The sequence below is a fragment of the Physeter macrocephalus genome, chromosome 11 (assembly GCF_002837175.3).
Source record: "Physeter macrocephalus isolate SW-GA chromosome 11, ASM283717v5, whole genome shotgun sequence".
NCBI lineage: Eukaryota > Metazoa > Chordata > Mammalia > Artiodactyla > Physeteridae > Physeter > Physeter macrocephalus.
Window position 1 is genome coordinate 114950568 of NC_041224.1, and position 15018 is coordinate 114965585.

At 39.8% G+C, this 15018-nt stretch overlaps 1 protein-coding gene across 12 annotated transcripts in view; it reads left to right on the plus strand.

The window, feature by feature from the left end:
• Positions 1-15018, plus strand: part of NUBPL (NUBP iron-sulfur cluster assembly factor, mitochondrial) — a 402628-nt gene that overhangs the window by 47319 nt on the left and 340291 nt on the right. For all 12 annotated transcript variants that reach the window (XR_008618647.1, XR_008618646.1, XR_008618649.1 and 9 more), the window contains exon 4: positions 5932-6022. Coding sequence is in view for 4 of the 12 variants with exons in the window: in XM_055088378.1 (XP_054944353.1) it covers positions 5932-6022 (91 nt within the window). In the remaining 8 variants the exon portion in view is untranslated. The remainder of the gene's footprint in view (positions 1-5931; positions 6023-15018) is intronic.

A 15018-nucleotide genomic window follows, 5' to 3' on the forward strand; every position in this document is an offset into this window, starting at 1 on the left:
CTATCATTACTCTGAATTCTTTTTCAGGTAGACTGCCTATTTCTTCTTCATTTGTTTGGTCTGGTGGGTTTTTACCTTGCTCCTTCAGCTGCTGCGTATTTCTCTGTCTTCTCATTTTGCTTCACTTACTGTGTTTGGGGTCTCCTTTTCACAGGCTGCAGGTTTGTAGTTCCCATTGTTTTTGGTGCCTGCCCCCAGTGGGTAAAGTTGGTTCAGTGGGTTGTGTAGGCTTCCTGGTAGAGGGGACTGGCTTCTGTGTTCTGGTGGATGAGGCTGGATCTTGTCTTTCTGGTGGGCAGGACCATATCTGGTGGTGTGTTTTGGGGCGTCTGTGAACTTATTATGATTTTAGGCAGCTTCTCTGCTAACGGGTGGGGTTGTGTTCCTATCTTGCTAGTTGTTTGGCATGGGGTGTCCAGCACTGGAGTTTGCTGGTCATTGAGTGGAGCTGGGTCTTAGTGTTGAGATGGAGATCTCTGGGAGAGCTCTCACTGATTGATAATTACATGGGGCCAGGAGGTCTCTGGTGGTCCAGTGTCCTGAACTCGGCTCTCTCACCTCCAAGGCTCAGGCCTGACACCTGGCGGGAGCACCAAGACCCTGTCAGCCACACGGCTCAGAAGAAAAGGGAGAAATAAACGGAAGAAAGAAAAAGGAAAAAAACGTAAAATAAAGTTATTAAAATAAAAAGATAAAACAATATTATTAAAATAAAAAAATTTAAAAAGTAATAAAAAAAAAAGAGAGCAACCAAACCAATAAACAAATCCATCAGTGATAACAGTGCTAAAAACTAAACTAGGATAACCATATAAATCAGAAACTAGTCGGTCGCATACAGCAAACCCCAAGTCTACAGTTGCTCCCAAAGTCCACTGCCTCAATTTTGGGATGATTCGTTGTCTATTCAGGTATTCCACAGATGCAGGGTACATCGAGTTGATTGTGGAGATTTAATCCGCTGCTCTTGAGGCTGCTGGGAGAGATTTCCCTTCCTGTTCTTTGTTCCCGCAGCTCCTGTGGTTCAGCTTTGGATTTGACCCCACCTCTGTGTGTAGGTCGCCTGAGGGCGTCTGTTCTTTGCTTAGACAGGACTGGGTTAAAGGAGCAGCTGATTCGGGGGCTCTGGCTCACTCAGGGCAGGGGGGGAGGGGCACGGTGTGCGGGGTGAGCCTGCGGCGGCAGAGGCCAGCATGACGTTGCACCAGCCTGAGGCGCGCCGTGCGTTCTCCCGGGGAAGTTGTCCCTGGATCACGGGACCCTGGCAGTGGCGGGTTACACAGGCTCCGGGAGGGGAGGTGTGGAGAGTGCCCTGTGCTCGCACACAGGCTTCTTGGTGGCGGCAGCAGCAGCCTTAGCGTCCCAGGCCTGTCTCTGAGATCCGCGCTGATAGCCGCGGCTCGCGCCCGTCTCTGGAGGTCCTTTAAGCAGCGCTCTGAATCCCTCCTCCTCGCGCACGCCGAAACAATGGTCTCTTGCCTCTTAGGTAGGTCCAGATTTTTTCCCGGACTCCATCCCGTCTAGCTGTGGCGCACTGGCCCCCTTCAGGCTGTGTTCACGCAGACAACCCCAGTGCTCTCCCTGGGATCCGACCGAAGCCCGAGGCTCAGCTCCCAGCCCCCGCCCGCCCCGGCGGGTGAGCAGACAAGCCTCTTGGGCTGGTGAGTGCTGGTCAGCACCGCTCCTCTGTGCGGGAATCTCTCCGCTTTGCCCTCCGCACCCTGTTGCTGCGCTCTCCTCTGTGGCTCCGAAGCTTACCTCCCACACCACCCGCAGTCTCCGCCTGCGAAGGGGCTTCTAGTGTGTGGAAACCTTTCCTCCTTCACAGCTCCCTCCCAGAGGTGCAGGTCCCGTCCCTATTCTTTTGTTTGTTTTTTCTTTTTTCTTTTGCCCTACCCGGGTACGTGGGGAGTTTCTTGCCTTGTGGGAAGTCTGAGGTCTTCTGCCAGCGTTCAGTAGTTGTTCTGTAGGAGTTGTTCCACGTGTAGATGTATTTCTGATGTATTTTTGAGGAGGAAGGTGATCTCCACGTCTTACTCCTCCGCCATCTTGAAGGTCCTCTCAAAATATTTCCTATTATTTGGCCCTTTAGGGAGAATCATGCTGACTCCTGCTTTTTATCTAAGTCTTTTGTAGACAGATCATGTTCCAGTTATGGTGGAGGTTTATGTGGTTGGTATTTTTGTGTTTAATTTTCCATTCTGCTTCATTCTAAGAAAGAATACTTAAAATCATTTTGAGTGTTCGTTTCCAGCTTCCTCATCAAAAGTAGGTATAATACCACCTTACAGGGTAGCTATGAGGAGTCAATGAGAAATGTAAATAAAATCCTTACCAGAGTGCCTGGCACCCTGGAGGAATTCAAGTGGTGAGGAGATATAATCAGGGAAAGTCTAGGTGTCTATTTGGGTGATTTAGGATGGCATGTTTTTAGAGATTCTGATTTGTCCACAGAGCTGGCTGTGGAAGCCTAGTTTATCCAGGTTCTTAATATAACATTGCTGATTAACTTCCCTCCATCCTTTTCTTCCTCCCTCCTTTCCTTTCTCTTTCCTCTCCTCCTGCTGACCTTTGTATGTTGCAGGAAAAATGGGGTGTGAGAGCCTGGTCATGTCCCAGCTCTTGGGTGAGTCCCTGGGATGGGCCACCAAGTGAGAGTCCTTGACTTTGTGCAGGAAAAAGTTCAAGAGCAAACGAGCCATAGTAAAATGAAAGCAGGTTTATTTAGAGAGAGACACACTCCATCTTAGAAGGTGAGAGATGGCCCCGGGACATGGAGTCCTCTTGAAAAGTGAGTGGTGCTGGGCTGTGGGGGGGTGGTTAGTTTTTATGGGCTGTGTAATTTCATATGCTAATGATTGGGAGGAATATTCTAATTTGCAGGAGTTGGGACACCACCTACTTTTTGGCCTTTTACAGTTGGCCTCAGAACTCTCATGGCACCTGTGGGTGTGTCATTTAGCATATGCTGATGTATTACAGTGAGTGTATAATGAGGCTCAAGATATACTGGAAGTCAAACTTCTGCTATCTTGGGCCTAGTAGGTTCTAATCAGTTTTGGTCATATCCTTTTCTTCTTAATGGTTGTGTAATTCTTTTAATGGTTGTGCCCTGCCCCCTTTCCTTCCTGTCTCAATACCTTTCTCTCCTCTGTTTCTTTTTTGATATATGTAAGCATTGGTACTAAATTTAGTTGGTCAGTAGAGACTTGTAGAGAGTATGCAGAGAACCTAACACATAGAGGATTTTCCATTATTCTTAGTTCCTTCTCCAGGAAATAGAGGAACTCTATCATCTTGTGATCTCCCTCCCTGCCCTCTTTATTCTTATGTGATAATGTGTATTAGCAGCTATGTAGGTATATGTAAAATCCATTCCTACCACAGCAAATTTTAGGGCAGATCTTCAGTTTTGTCTTACCCCATGATGCCAAGGACTCACTTTTAGGCAAGCATGGTTTTCTTCTAGAAAACAGGACAGATAGATGATAGATAAATTCTCCCTAACATTTTGAAGGAAACTGGAAGATCTAGTGATGATAAAATTGACCCTAGCAGTCTTACACTGCAAGCACTCACTTAGTTGTTTTCTTGTTTCATGAAAACATAAATTTAAATTTACTTGACAGGTATTTTTAGAAGATTAATTTGAAAACTGAGACCTAACCCTTTCAAGTTATTCTAAAACAACATTAATATAAATGAGAGCAAGGAAAAAGAATCTTAGAATATTTTTTGTTTTTATTGGCATTATTATTATTTTATGGTTGCATTAATTTTGTAGGTGTCACAAGAAAAGATATGGAAAAGAGGTGTTAGTTATAGCATTAGCAGACCCGTAGATAATAGTTAACAATTATCCACATTTCTTAAGGTTTTAGGCCCCCTCATTTGAAAATGTTTTTATCTGTAGTGAATTTAATTCTATTTTTAATTCAACTAAATTCTTTTGTTTGTGGTTTAAAAAGGAGTTAAAATCAATGAGAATTTCTCAATGAATGTTCCTACCTTTTTAAAACTACTGACTGACCTAAATTTAGTTCCAGTGCTTACATATGTCAAAAAGGAAACAGAGGAGAGGAAGGTATGAAGATCAGTAGGAAGAGAGGAAAGAGAAAGGGAAAGAGGGACACAGGAAAGGAGGGAGGAAGAAAAGGATGGAGGGAAGTTAATTAGCAATGTTATATTAAGAACCTGGATAAACTAGGCTTCCACAGCCAGCTCTGTGGACAAATCAGAATCTCTAAAAACATGCCATCCTAAATCACCCAAATAGACACCTAGACTTTCCCTGATTATATCTCCTCACCACTTGAATTCCTCCAGAGTGCCAGGCACTCTGGTAAGGATTTTATTTACATTTCTCATTGACTCCTCATAGCTACCCTGTAAGGTGGTATTATACCTACTTTTGATGAGAAAGCTGGGAACTAACACTACAAATGATTTTTTTTAAAGTATTAAACCCAAATTTTATATATCACCATTCTACTAAAGGTAATGTGTCCTTCCTCCTTTCTCATTTATTTTACAGTAAGCTGAAATTTTTGGTAGAGGGAGATATTAATCCCAATCCTCTGTGAGTCACACAGGGACATTAAATGATTTTCTTAGAATTGCAGTTTGAGTCACTGTAAAGTTAGGGACATCACTTTGAATGTACCTTGTTTTGTCTGTTTATAGGAACCAGACAGTGAGGTTTAACAAGTAATTTTGTGTCTGGAAATAGGTAGATAACATGGAAGATGAGAGATTGTTTAGTTAAAAAAATTTTTTTTTGAGAGGTTAAGAGTTTTATCTTGCCGGGATACAGGGAGAGAGGGGGGAGAGTTGTATGTCTTGGGGAAACATAACTCAAAGGCATATAGTTAGTATTAGCATTCTGTTTGCTTGTATATGAGAAAAACCAATAACATTGATTTAATCTGTGAAAGAAGAAAGAGCGGGGTGGTGGGCAGGTGGTGGGCAGGTGGTGGGGGGAGGAAAAAAAGACATATTTGGGAATAGTGAATTTTGTTTGTCTTTCTTTGTTAACCTGCTGATTAACTGTCAGCTAGTGAAGAGACCAGTCAGGATATTCTGCCCTTGGGCAGCTGGGTGGATCATCAAGGAAAACAGTTTTAGTTGTTTATGAATTCTCTGGAAGACTTCAGGTTTTTAACTGTGATTGGCACACAGAGGTTGTCTCTGTACTCTGCTGCTATCCTCGTTAGCATTTCCATGCCAGATTTGCATCAGCATTCTCACTTGCTTTAATTATGGTCTTTTTTCTATGCTTGTTTTTCCTTCATTTTGTATTCTTTGGTGTGTTAGATGGTCTTTCCAAAAGTTAATGCTTCTTCTTGCTGGGGTTATGTTTGCTGTTGTAAACCATTATTTTAACATTGTGTGAAAGTAATTTGTTAGTTTTCAGATCAAAAGGTCTTAGTCTGTTTGTGAGTATATGGGAGATCTGAACCACAATGTTTAAAGTGGATGCAGTGGATTTCTTTAGTCATTTATCTAGAAGAGATTAGTAAACCAACAAACAATATTTACCCTGAGCAGTTTATGTTCTTTTGTATACTTTTTTTTTTTTCCCCGGTACGCGGGCCTTTCACTATTGTGGCCTCTCCCGTTGCGGAGCACAGGCTCCGGACGCACAGGCTCAGTGGCCATGGCTCACGGGCCCAGCCACTCTGCGGCATGTGGGATCTTCCCGGACTGGGGCACGAACCCGTTCCCTGCATTGGCAGGCGGATTCTCAACCACTGCGCCACCAGGGAAGCCCAGTTTATGTTCTTTTACCTTACTGTTGCTTTGAAAGTTTAGGTTATGATTTTGGAATATTTTGCAAATTGTCTTTTCTGTAGTCAGACCTGCTCTTTCTGTGCACTTTATCTTTGATGAAGAGTGGGGAAAAATCTGACGGTAAATTCTGTTTTCTTACAGTCAAAGGCCGTTGGTTTGCTAGATGTGGATGTGTATGGCCCTTCTATTCCGAAGATGATGAATCTGAAAGGAGATCCAGAATTATCACAGAGTAAGTGAAGAAGAGAGAAGCAGTATGATAACAGTTACACTTCTGTTTAGTGCCTGCGGAGTGTCAGGCATTGTGTCACGCACCATGTGTACCTTATACACACTATAATATAGTAATTCCGAAATCAGATGCAGGGCCAGACTGTCTGGGTTTAAATTCTAACTCTGTCACTGATTAACCGTGTCACTTTGAATGACTTTTTCAACCTCTTCGTTCCTCAACGCCCCCATGTGCAAATAGCGTTAACAATTGTACTTACCAGACAGAATCGCTGTACATAATCGCTCAATTACAAAGTTGCCGTAAGTGTAGTGCATTCAAAGCACAGTGCTTGGCACACCATAAGTGGTCAAATTCAGCTCATCATCCTCTCTGTATATAAAAATGTGTGAATGTATGGGGGTATTTGAATAGAAAGTATCTAATATATTTGTGTTAGAAGAGCTGAAAATTACTTTCTCTAATCAGATATTTGTTATATTTGTCTTAAAGTGTTTTTGAAAAAATCATAGAACTTTAGTTTCTCTCCCCAGCCTTCACTGCCATCAATAGGACAGAGTAACTTTTTGAGTAAATCTTTAATATTTACTAATCTTGTTATTATATTTTCTTACAAAGCTATTAAATATAAAGCTTTAAGAACAAGGAAATTCTATGATCAAAAAATGAAAAATTGGAACAACTGGTAACTCTTCTTGAAAAATAGTTTTCTGTGAAATTAGTTTATTAAAATTTATTTCTAATTATAGTAAGAGTATAAAATTGAATAATTTGTTTCTTATTAGACCTTTTATAGTCCATGAATCTAGGACAAAATGCCTGTATTTAATGCAGTGTATTTATTGGATTTTCTTTGTACATAATAGAAGTTTTTTTTTTTTATTGTTGTCATTAAAAGTTAGGTAATTAGACATTGTCTGCTATTTAAGGTGCTTTTGTTTGTGCTGTAGTTGCTGAAATCAGTTACAATGTTAAGTTCTGAATAACCATTTATCAGATAATAAGGATCTCCCTATCACTTTGAAGAAAACTTGAGGCTCTAGTGATGATAAAATTGACCCTAGCAGTCCTACATTACAAGCACCCACTTAGTTGTTTTCTTGTTTTGTGAAAATATAAACTTAAGAAAGCTAAGTTATTCTAGTTTCTTTGTTCTTTGCCCTGTTAGTGGAGTGCATACTTAGTTTGCAAATATGTGCCGTGAGCCAAAATGTCAAACTTACGCAAAGGAGTAATGAATTTGTGTACTTTAAATGATAGACTTGTTATATCTATCTCTTGACTAAAGTAATGTGAAAACTAGTGCATGTAGCACATGAGTGATAGCAAAATGGAGCCCTTGGTGTCAGTTTTTTCTTAAGTAGTCTGTTCAGCCTATGCCAATGTAAATAGTTGAAGTGAACTTTAATGTCTTTCTTCTTGTTTTACTGAAGCTGTAATCTTAAATTTGATGTTTGCAAATTGGCTGCCATTAAATAGGCTTTCTGGTAAAAATGAGCTACTGGAAATCTTGGAAAGCCTGAAAATAATACTTTTTTGTGTGTTGATAAGTTGATCTTAAGTCTCCCAAGAAATAAACTGAACGATTAAGGCATTCACTTAAAAGAATGTGGATTCTTGAAAGCCCATCTTATAAATTGGTTTTTGAATTGTAGATAAACCTGCCACTGTTAAACTAATTGGCATCATTTTGACATTTTTACATTTTTGTCAAGTTAATTTATCCTGTATTACTCTCTATTATAGAAAACACAATGCACCGTGGAATTATCTAATTAACGATAAGAAAAAAGATTTGTTTTCAGCAGTTCAGATTTTGCGGAGATAGAATGGTAAGCAGAATCTTAGCTTTATAAATGTTCCTCTGTTCCTGGACTTAGCTAGACAGCCGTAGGGGCAGTGGGACTTAAGGACTGTCTTTTTCTCGTCATTATTTAAGCGGACATATGGTAATGTAGTTTCGGTCAACTTGTTCATTTTAAAATTCCATGTTAAGGTTGACAAATTCATTCTCTTATATATTTTTTCTTCTTGAGGAGACTATAGAGAAACCACACTTCTTGTACTTATGATATTTTAGCCTGATTACCAAGGGAAATTTTACATTTGATTCTAGAGAGGTGAATTCAGTAATTGAAGAAAAATTTAAGTTTATGATAGTTTTGGATTTCTTAGGTTGGGAATATTTCTATCAGCTTAAAATGACAACAGTGATTTGTCTATGTTAGTATGCAAAATTATGGTAATGGAAAGTCTAGCCAGTTTGTAGAAAGAGTATTGTACAAAAACCTCAACAGGTTGACATTATAGTGGCTGCAAGTGACCAGTTGCTTTGGGAACCTAATGGAATTTAGAATAAAATCCATGTGTAGTTTGAGAAATTATCATCTAAGTGTGGATTAACTTTTTTTTTTTTTGAAGAACAAACACCAGTCATTTTTCTCTTTTTTAACTTTCTAAATAACATAATATTCAGATTTCATATTACAGTATAGCCAAAGTACAGTCCTAGAAATTATTATTATTATTATTATTTTTTTTATTTATTTTTTTTTTTTTTGTGGTACGCGGGCCTCTCACTGTTGTGGCCTCTACCGTTGCGGAGCACAGGCTCCAGACGTGCAGGCTCAGCGGCCATGGCTCACGGGCCCAGCCGCTCCGCGGCATGTGGGATCTTCCCGGACCGGGGCACGAACCCGTGTCCCCTGCATCGGCAGGCGGACTCTCAACCACTGCGCCACCAGGGAAGCCCAGTCCTAGAAATTATTGACTAGAAAGGTTTTAAACTGAAATTGCGAGTGAATATTAAATGGTGGTTGCACACAGAAATGTATTGTTAATTCATTAATATAATATTCTTTTTTGTTGAGGATTTTTCACTAAGTTTTCTCAACTGACTTTTACTGGTAGGAATCTGCTTTCTTTCACAGTTTTGTGATGATAAATCACCTTCAGAATTCTTGTGACTCTTTTACTACTTAGTTTTACTAAAGAATGTCTTTTAGTGTACTTAGCTAATAAAGTAGGAAAATGTTAAGGCCTGTGGAGAGAGGTTACTAAAATTGAAATGTCAAGTAATTTTATTGAGGATGACACAGTGATTATTAATGATTGACTATGAGACTTTTTTTTGAGTAGGATTCACTTTTCTTTTGTTGTGGGCTAGAAATTTTGCACTCATGTCACAGTATTCTCTCTCTGTCCTAAGGTATTAAACATTTTCCAAGTTTAAGAATGAATGTGTGTATGGGCTTATGAGACAGAGAAAATGTGGAAAATCAGCTTGGGCAAATGACCTTTAATAATAGCACTCATCTCCAGTAAGAGCTACCAGTAAGTGACTAAGATTTCTTTAATATAATTTAAGTGCATAAAGAATGAGAGTGAATTCTACTCATTCCTGAAATTACCTTGTTTCCTTCCAAGGCAGAGAGTTAGGGGTGTTACTGAAGTTATTGACATGGATGATTAAATTCTGATCCAGTGGTTGGAGCTCCCAAAGCTTCTCATTTATAATTTGCTTCTTCTGGTCATTGTCTTGTGGACCCTTGGGTTTCATCTGACGCTAGAGTTCCTCTGATTATCTTTGGAAAAGATTCTGGGATGTATTCCATAATCACAGTGTTATAGAAATGACTTTTTCTTGCTGCCTTCCTGGATTTTGTTTACAACCTCTTTTATACCTAGAATATTAAGGCAAAGTGTAAATCAGGGTTGAAGGATTCTTAAAAAGTTGTTTTGGTTTGCTCTGGCTTTAGGCACTTTTATCTTTAAAATATCTCAGAGATGAGATCTATGTTCTTTGAAGAATCCTATCACCCTACTTTATCAAGACAAAAGTCCATCTTTTGCTTGGCTTACTGTTTCTTTCATGGGTCATTGAATAGGCTGAACTAAATACCTTTTTAGTGTGGTAAAACCCTTTTCCTTTTTTCTTTGACAGTCCTGAGCTGAAGAATAGGCAGCCTCTTTTTGGAGTTCTACTTGCTCTGCTGCAAACCGTCTTAGCCAGGGGCTGCAGCAGATGAAGTCATTGAAGAATGCTTTATTTATCTACAGAACAACTAAGTGTATTTTAGTAGCTATTGCCTGTTAATTTTTGTTTTCTTTCACAGGATGGCAGCAAATGGTGTTGACCGGATGTATCTGTGTATATGTCAAATAGTCCTTACATCTTTGAGTTTCTGATTAGCACCTGCCCCACGACCAGATTGGTGTCCTTTTATGCCTCCGTCACTTTTTGAGTTATATCAGAGGGCTGCCCTTAAGATATGTAGATTAATAGGAGGGTACATTTGTAATGTGGCTATATCTTTTAAGGCTATTTATACTTCATATTCTCTTTTCCAGTCTAGTCCCAGACTGGAAAAAATGTTTGTTTGTTTGTTTTTCTTATTTCCTAATCTTTTGATAATTTTTAATATTTCTCAACATTATCAGCACATTTTCAATATCTTCTCTCAGATGAGAAAAATTAAAAGAAGCTTACTGCTGTTAGGTATTGTGAAGGGAGATAGCTTGCAATTTTTTTACAATACTCTATTTTTACTTATGTAGTCTCTGAAATTTTTGCGTTTTAAAATAGAACCCATTATTGCTGATTCATAGTTACAGGAATATTTTAATAAAACATATGCTGCTTCCTCCCCCCCTATTTTTTTCTTTTTGGGTTAAAAGGAAAGTAAAGCATTGAAAAAGGAAAGTAGTTCAGTGAAAGCAGGATGTAAAATGACTTTTGAAGTTTGAAGATTTGGGGAATATTCATCCGTGAATTGGGAACTCCATGGGAAAAGGCAAGAGGTCATTAATAATGAAATTATACTAAGAGGCATGAAAAGTTTTGATGGTCTAGGTTTGGTGAGGCTAGCAAGAGAGAAGAGAAATTAGACACGCTACCAAAAGAAAAAAGCGATGAAATAAGGCATCTTTTTCACTTTCCTTTTGGACTTCCATTCTAGATTTTGTCTATGTGGTATGCATTTATACAGGATAATGGATTGAAATAACATCTTGTTCATCAAGATTGGATAGATTTTGTACACCCATGTTTATAGCAGCATTATTCACAGTAGCTAAAATGTGGAAGCTACCCACGTATCTATCAGTGGATGAATGGTTAAGCAAAATATGGTATATACATGCAATGTAGTATTACTCGGCCTTAAAAAGGTAATTCTGACATAGGCTGCAACATGGATGAACCATGAGGATGTTATGCTAAGTGAAATAAAGCCAGTCACAAAAAGAGAAATACTGTATGATTTCCCTTATATGAGGTACTTAGAGTAGTCAACTTCATAAAGACAGAAAGTAGTATGGTAGTTGCCAGGAGCTTGGGGGAGGGGGAGATGGGGAGTTTTGTTTGATAGGTATAGAATTTCAGTTTTATAAGATGAAAAGAGTTATGGAGAGGGATGGTGGTGATGGTTGGACAACATTATATTTAATACCACTGAACTGTATACTTAATAATTAAGATGGTAAATTTTATGTTATGTATGTTTTACCACAATTTTAAAAAATGGGAAAAAATTGGGTAGATTTGTTCTGGCAATATTATCAGTACTGGACATAACAATACAGGGTTTCTTCAATAAGTGTCTGTGATATCGACCCAGTGAATCAATCTGTTCTTTAAAAGAGCAATCATTACAGAACTGGGAGAAAATAGAATAGTGATGTTTCATTGGGAGACTTAACAAGCTTAGCTGTAAACCTCTGATTTTCAGTTTGGAAACTTCACTAGCCTACAAGTTATTAGGAATTGTAGCCCAAAGTTACATTTTCATGTCACGAAAAGTGATAGAGCTTATTATATTCAAAATTCTTAATGTTATTGTTACCTATATTACCATTTGTAACATTACCAATGTTATAAAGCCCTCTGTGATCTGGTTCCCACCTTCTCTCTACTTCTACAGGCTCAATTCCAAAAAAGCTTGCCTTGTTGTTTAGTGAACACCAGTCACAGTGGCCTCTGTTGCTCAAAAATGCCATGCTCTATGCCGAGGACCCTCGTGTGTTTTATTTTCTCCGCCTGAGACACCTTCCATCTCTGCTGTCTTCCACCCCTGCCCCACAGCAAGTTTCTACTATCAGGTCTCAGTTTTAATGTTTCTTCTTCCATGACTCCTACTCTGACTCATCACTCTCCTTATTGCAATTGCAAGGGTAGTTTTTGAATTATCTGTCTTAATTTTTAAATTTTTATTTATTTATTTATTTATAGAAATTATTTATTTATTTATTTAGGGCTGGGTCTTCGTTGCTGTGTGCGGGCTTTCTCTAGCTGCCGCGAGCAGGGGCTACTCTTCACTGCGGTGTGTGGGCTTCTCATTGCGGTGGCTTCTCTTATTGTGGAGCACGGGCTCTCAGTGCGCGGGCTTCAGTACTTGTGGCACGTGGGCTCAGTACTTGTGGCTCGCGGGCTCTAGAGAGCAGGCTCAGTAGTTGTGGTGCACGGGCTTCATTGCTCGGCGGCATGTGGGATCTTCCCAGGCCAGGGCTCGAACCTGTGTCCCCTGCGTTGGCAGGCGGATTCTTAACCTCTGCGCCACCAAGGAAGTCCCCTGTTGAATTTTGAAAATCTCCTCTACTAGGCAATACAGCATTCACAGAGAAGAGGCTTTCTGGCTTGGTTTGTTTCACTTATGCTTGGTTATATAGTAGATGCTCAGTAAATCTTAGTTGTATAGATGAAGAAGTTTCCTGCTAAATTTCTTGTACATTAGCTGCATATTTTAGTTTCTGCTTTGGGTATATTTGTAACTTAATTTGCAATCATAATATATATTTTTTAATGAACAGTATGGACAGTTTTAAGATATTATCTTAGCAGTTAATCGTTGTGATATATGAGTGGCTGTCTTTTTTTTTTTTTTTTTTTTTTGCGGTACATGGGCCTCTCACTGTTGTGGCCTCTCCCGTTGCGGAGCGCAGGCTCCGGACGCGCAGGCTCAGCGGCCATGGCTCACGGGCCCAGCCGCTCTGCGGCATGTGGGGTCTTTCCGGACCAGGGTACGAACCCGCGTCCCCTGCATCAGTAGGCGGACTCTCAACCACTGCACCACCAGGGAAGCCCTGAGTGGCTGTCTTATACTACTTTTTTCCATTTTTAGGAAAAGAGAAAGAACCTATATAGTTAAGGCATTTGACTTTTGAGAATTATGTTACATGGAGTGAAATGGTTGCTCACATTGTTTCAATGTGGTAGGACAGTGCCAGTCTTGCCTCACATTTTAGTTTTGAAATGTTGAGTACAGATCTGCTTACTCATAAGGGGTAGAGTCTTGTGGGGCCTGGATTTGGGCCATGATGGAAAGGACAGTGTCCAGAATGCCAGCTCTAAGACTAAGAACAACCTGGAAAAAGAGAAGGAACCAGTGTCTCAGCGTACACCATCATTCTTTTCCTCAGACCATCCACATTGCTAGGCTAAAATAGTGCATGGACAAAGATTATTATTTGAGTGTATTAGTGTAAAGATCTTATTTGAGACTGTTTATTCTGGAGATTGGTATTTGTAATAGGTGTGGAGAAATGGTGAGTGAAGAAGCAGTGATGGTAGGTTTTGATTTTATTCTGCTGTTTCTGAGGTCTTTCAGTTAAGGAAAAGAAAGCAGAAATAGCAGCTTGCGGTTTAATGGGCTTTGGGATCTCCCTTGCAGTGTACAAACCACAGACTTTTCTTGAAGTGGTGGAATGTCTTAAACTGGGTTCCCCAGAAAGCAGAACCCAGAACCCTGTAGAGTAATAATTTATTAGGGAGTGCCAAACCGGACTGAGGAAGGAGAAAGGGAGGGAGAGCCAATATGAAAATGCGCTATCTAGCTGGCTGTCGTTAACCGTGACAGCTTGCTTGATTGCATGGGATTGTGTAGACTCCATCTCAAGACAGTGTATCTGGGAGAAAAGGGGAACAATTTATCTAATGGTATCCATCTTCCAGTGACCAAAGGCTCACCTCAGGAGGTATTAATTCACCTGCATTTCTGAGCTCTGTATGAGTAAGTCCTGGCAGAGACCTGTGGTGTCTGGCGATGTCTTGTCCTTCAACACAAAAGTTTTGGGGTGGCAGGTGAGAGGCACACAGTATATAGGCCTGAAGCAAGGTAGTGTCAGATAGTTCCTCTGTGACACTGGTCAGAGTCCAAGCAGAGCTGGTTGCCATAGTGGTGGCTGGAATGAGAAATGAGTGAGGCTAAGAGGGCCTGGGGTGATGCATGTGGGGCTTCTGAAAAATGGGGATGGAGGCAGGAAGCTGAGTATCAAAGTCTAGATATGAAAATTTGGCTTCTTTATGCTTGGGGTTTATGGGGGACATGTAATGCTGGTTTGTTTTAAGCATAGTAGTATTACGGGGATTGGTATTCTATTGGAAGGGCTAATAGGGCTAAGTTTTAACTGTTGGTTATAAGATAAAGATAGATCCAGCTGTAAGCCACTTTCTTATTTCAAACAAACAATTGCACAATTTGATACTGTGTGTTGTACACTTGATCCAGAAGCCTCACGTAAGCAAGAACATTCTTACTGTCAGATTGGACAAGAGCAGAAACTAAACATTGAGATTCCAGTCTTAGTCATCAGGAGGACGTGAGTTCAGATGGCTCCGTTTGAATATTTTAGTGGGCACCATAGTCATTAGAGGAACAGTTGGGTTTTTTTCTTATCACAGATCCTGTGGCTGAAAAAGCATACACACACACATACCTATATACACATATATATTTAAGTAAAGCATCCTTAAAATTTTTGTTACTTGCAGCTTAACTAGCACTGGCTTAAAATAAAAATGTTTGCTCTTAAACTATGCTTATTTTAGATCTACTTTTAAAATTTGCAATTGTATCAAAAGTGAAATGTTGAAGGAGACATTATTTCTGTTTATTTAGCAAACATTTATTGGGTATCTTCTATGTAGTTAGTGGACATGAGAAATACTTGGTTCTTTGGCTATCAGCTCAAATAAGATTTGATCCTTGCTCTCAGGAGCT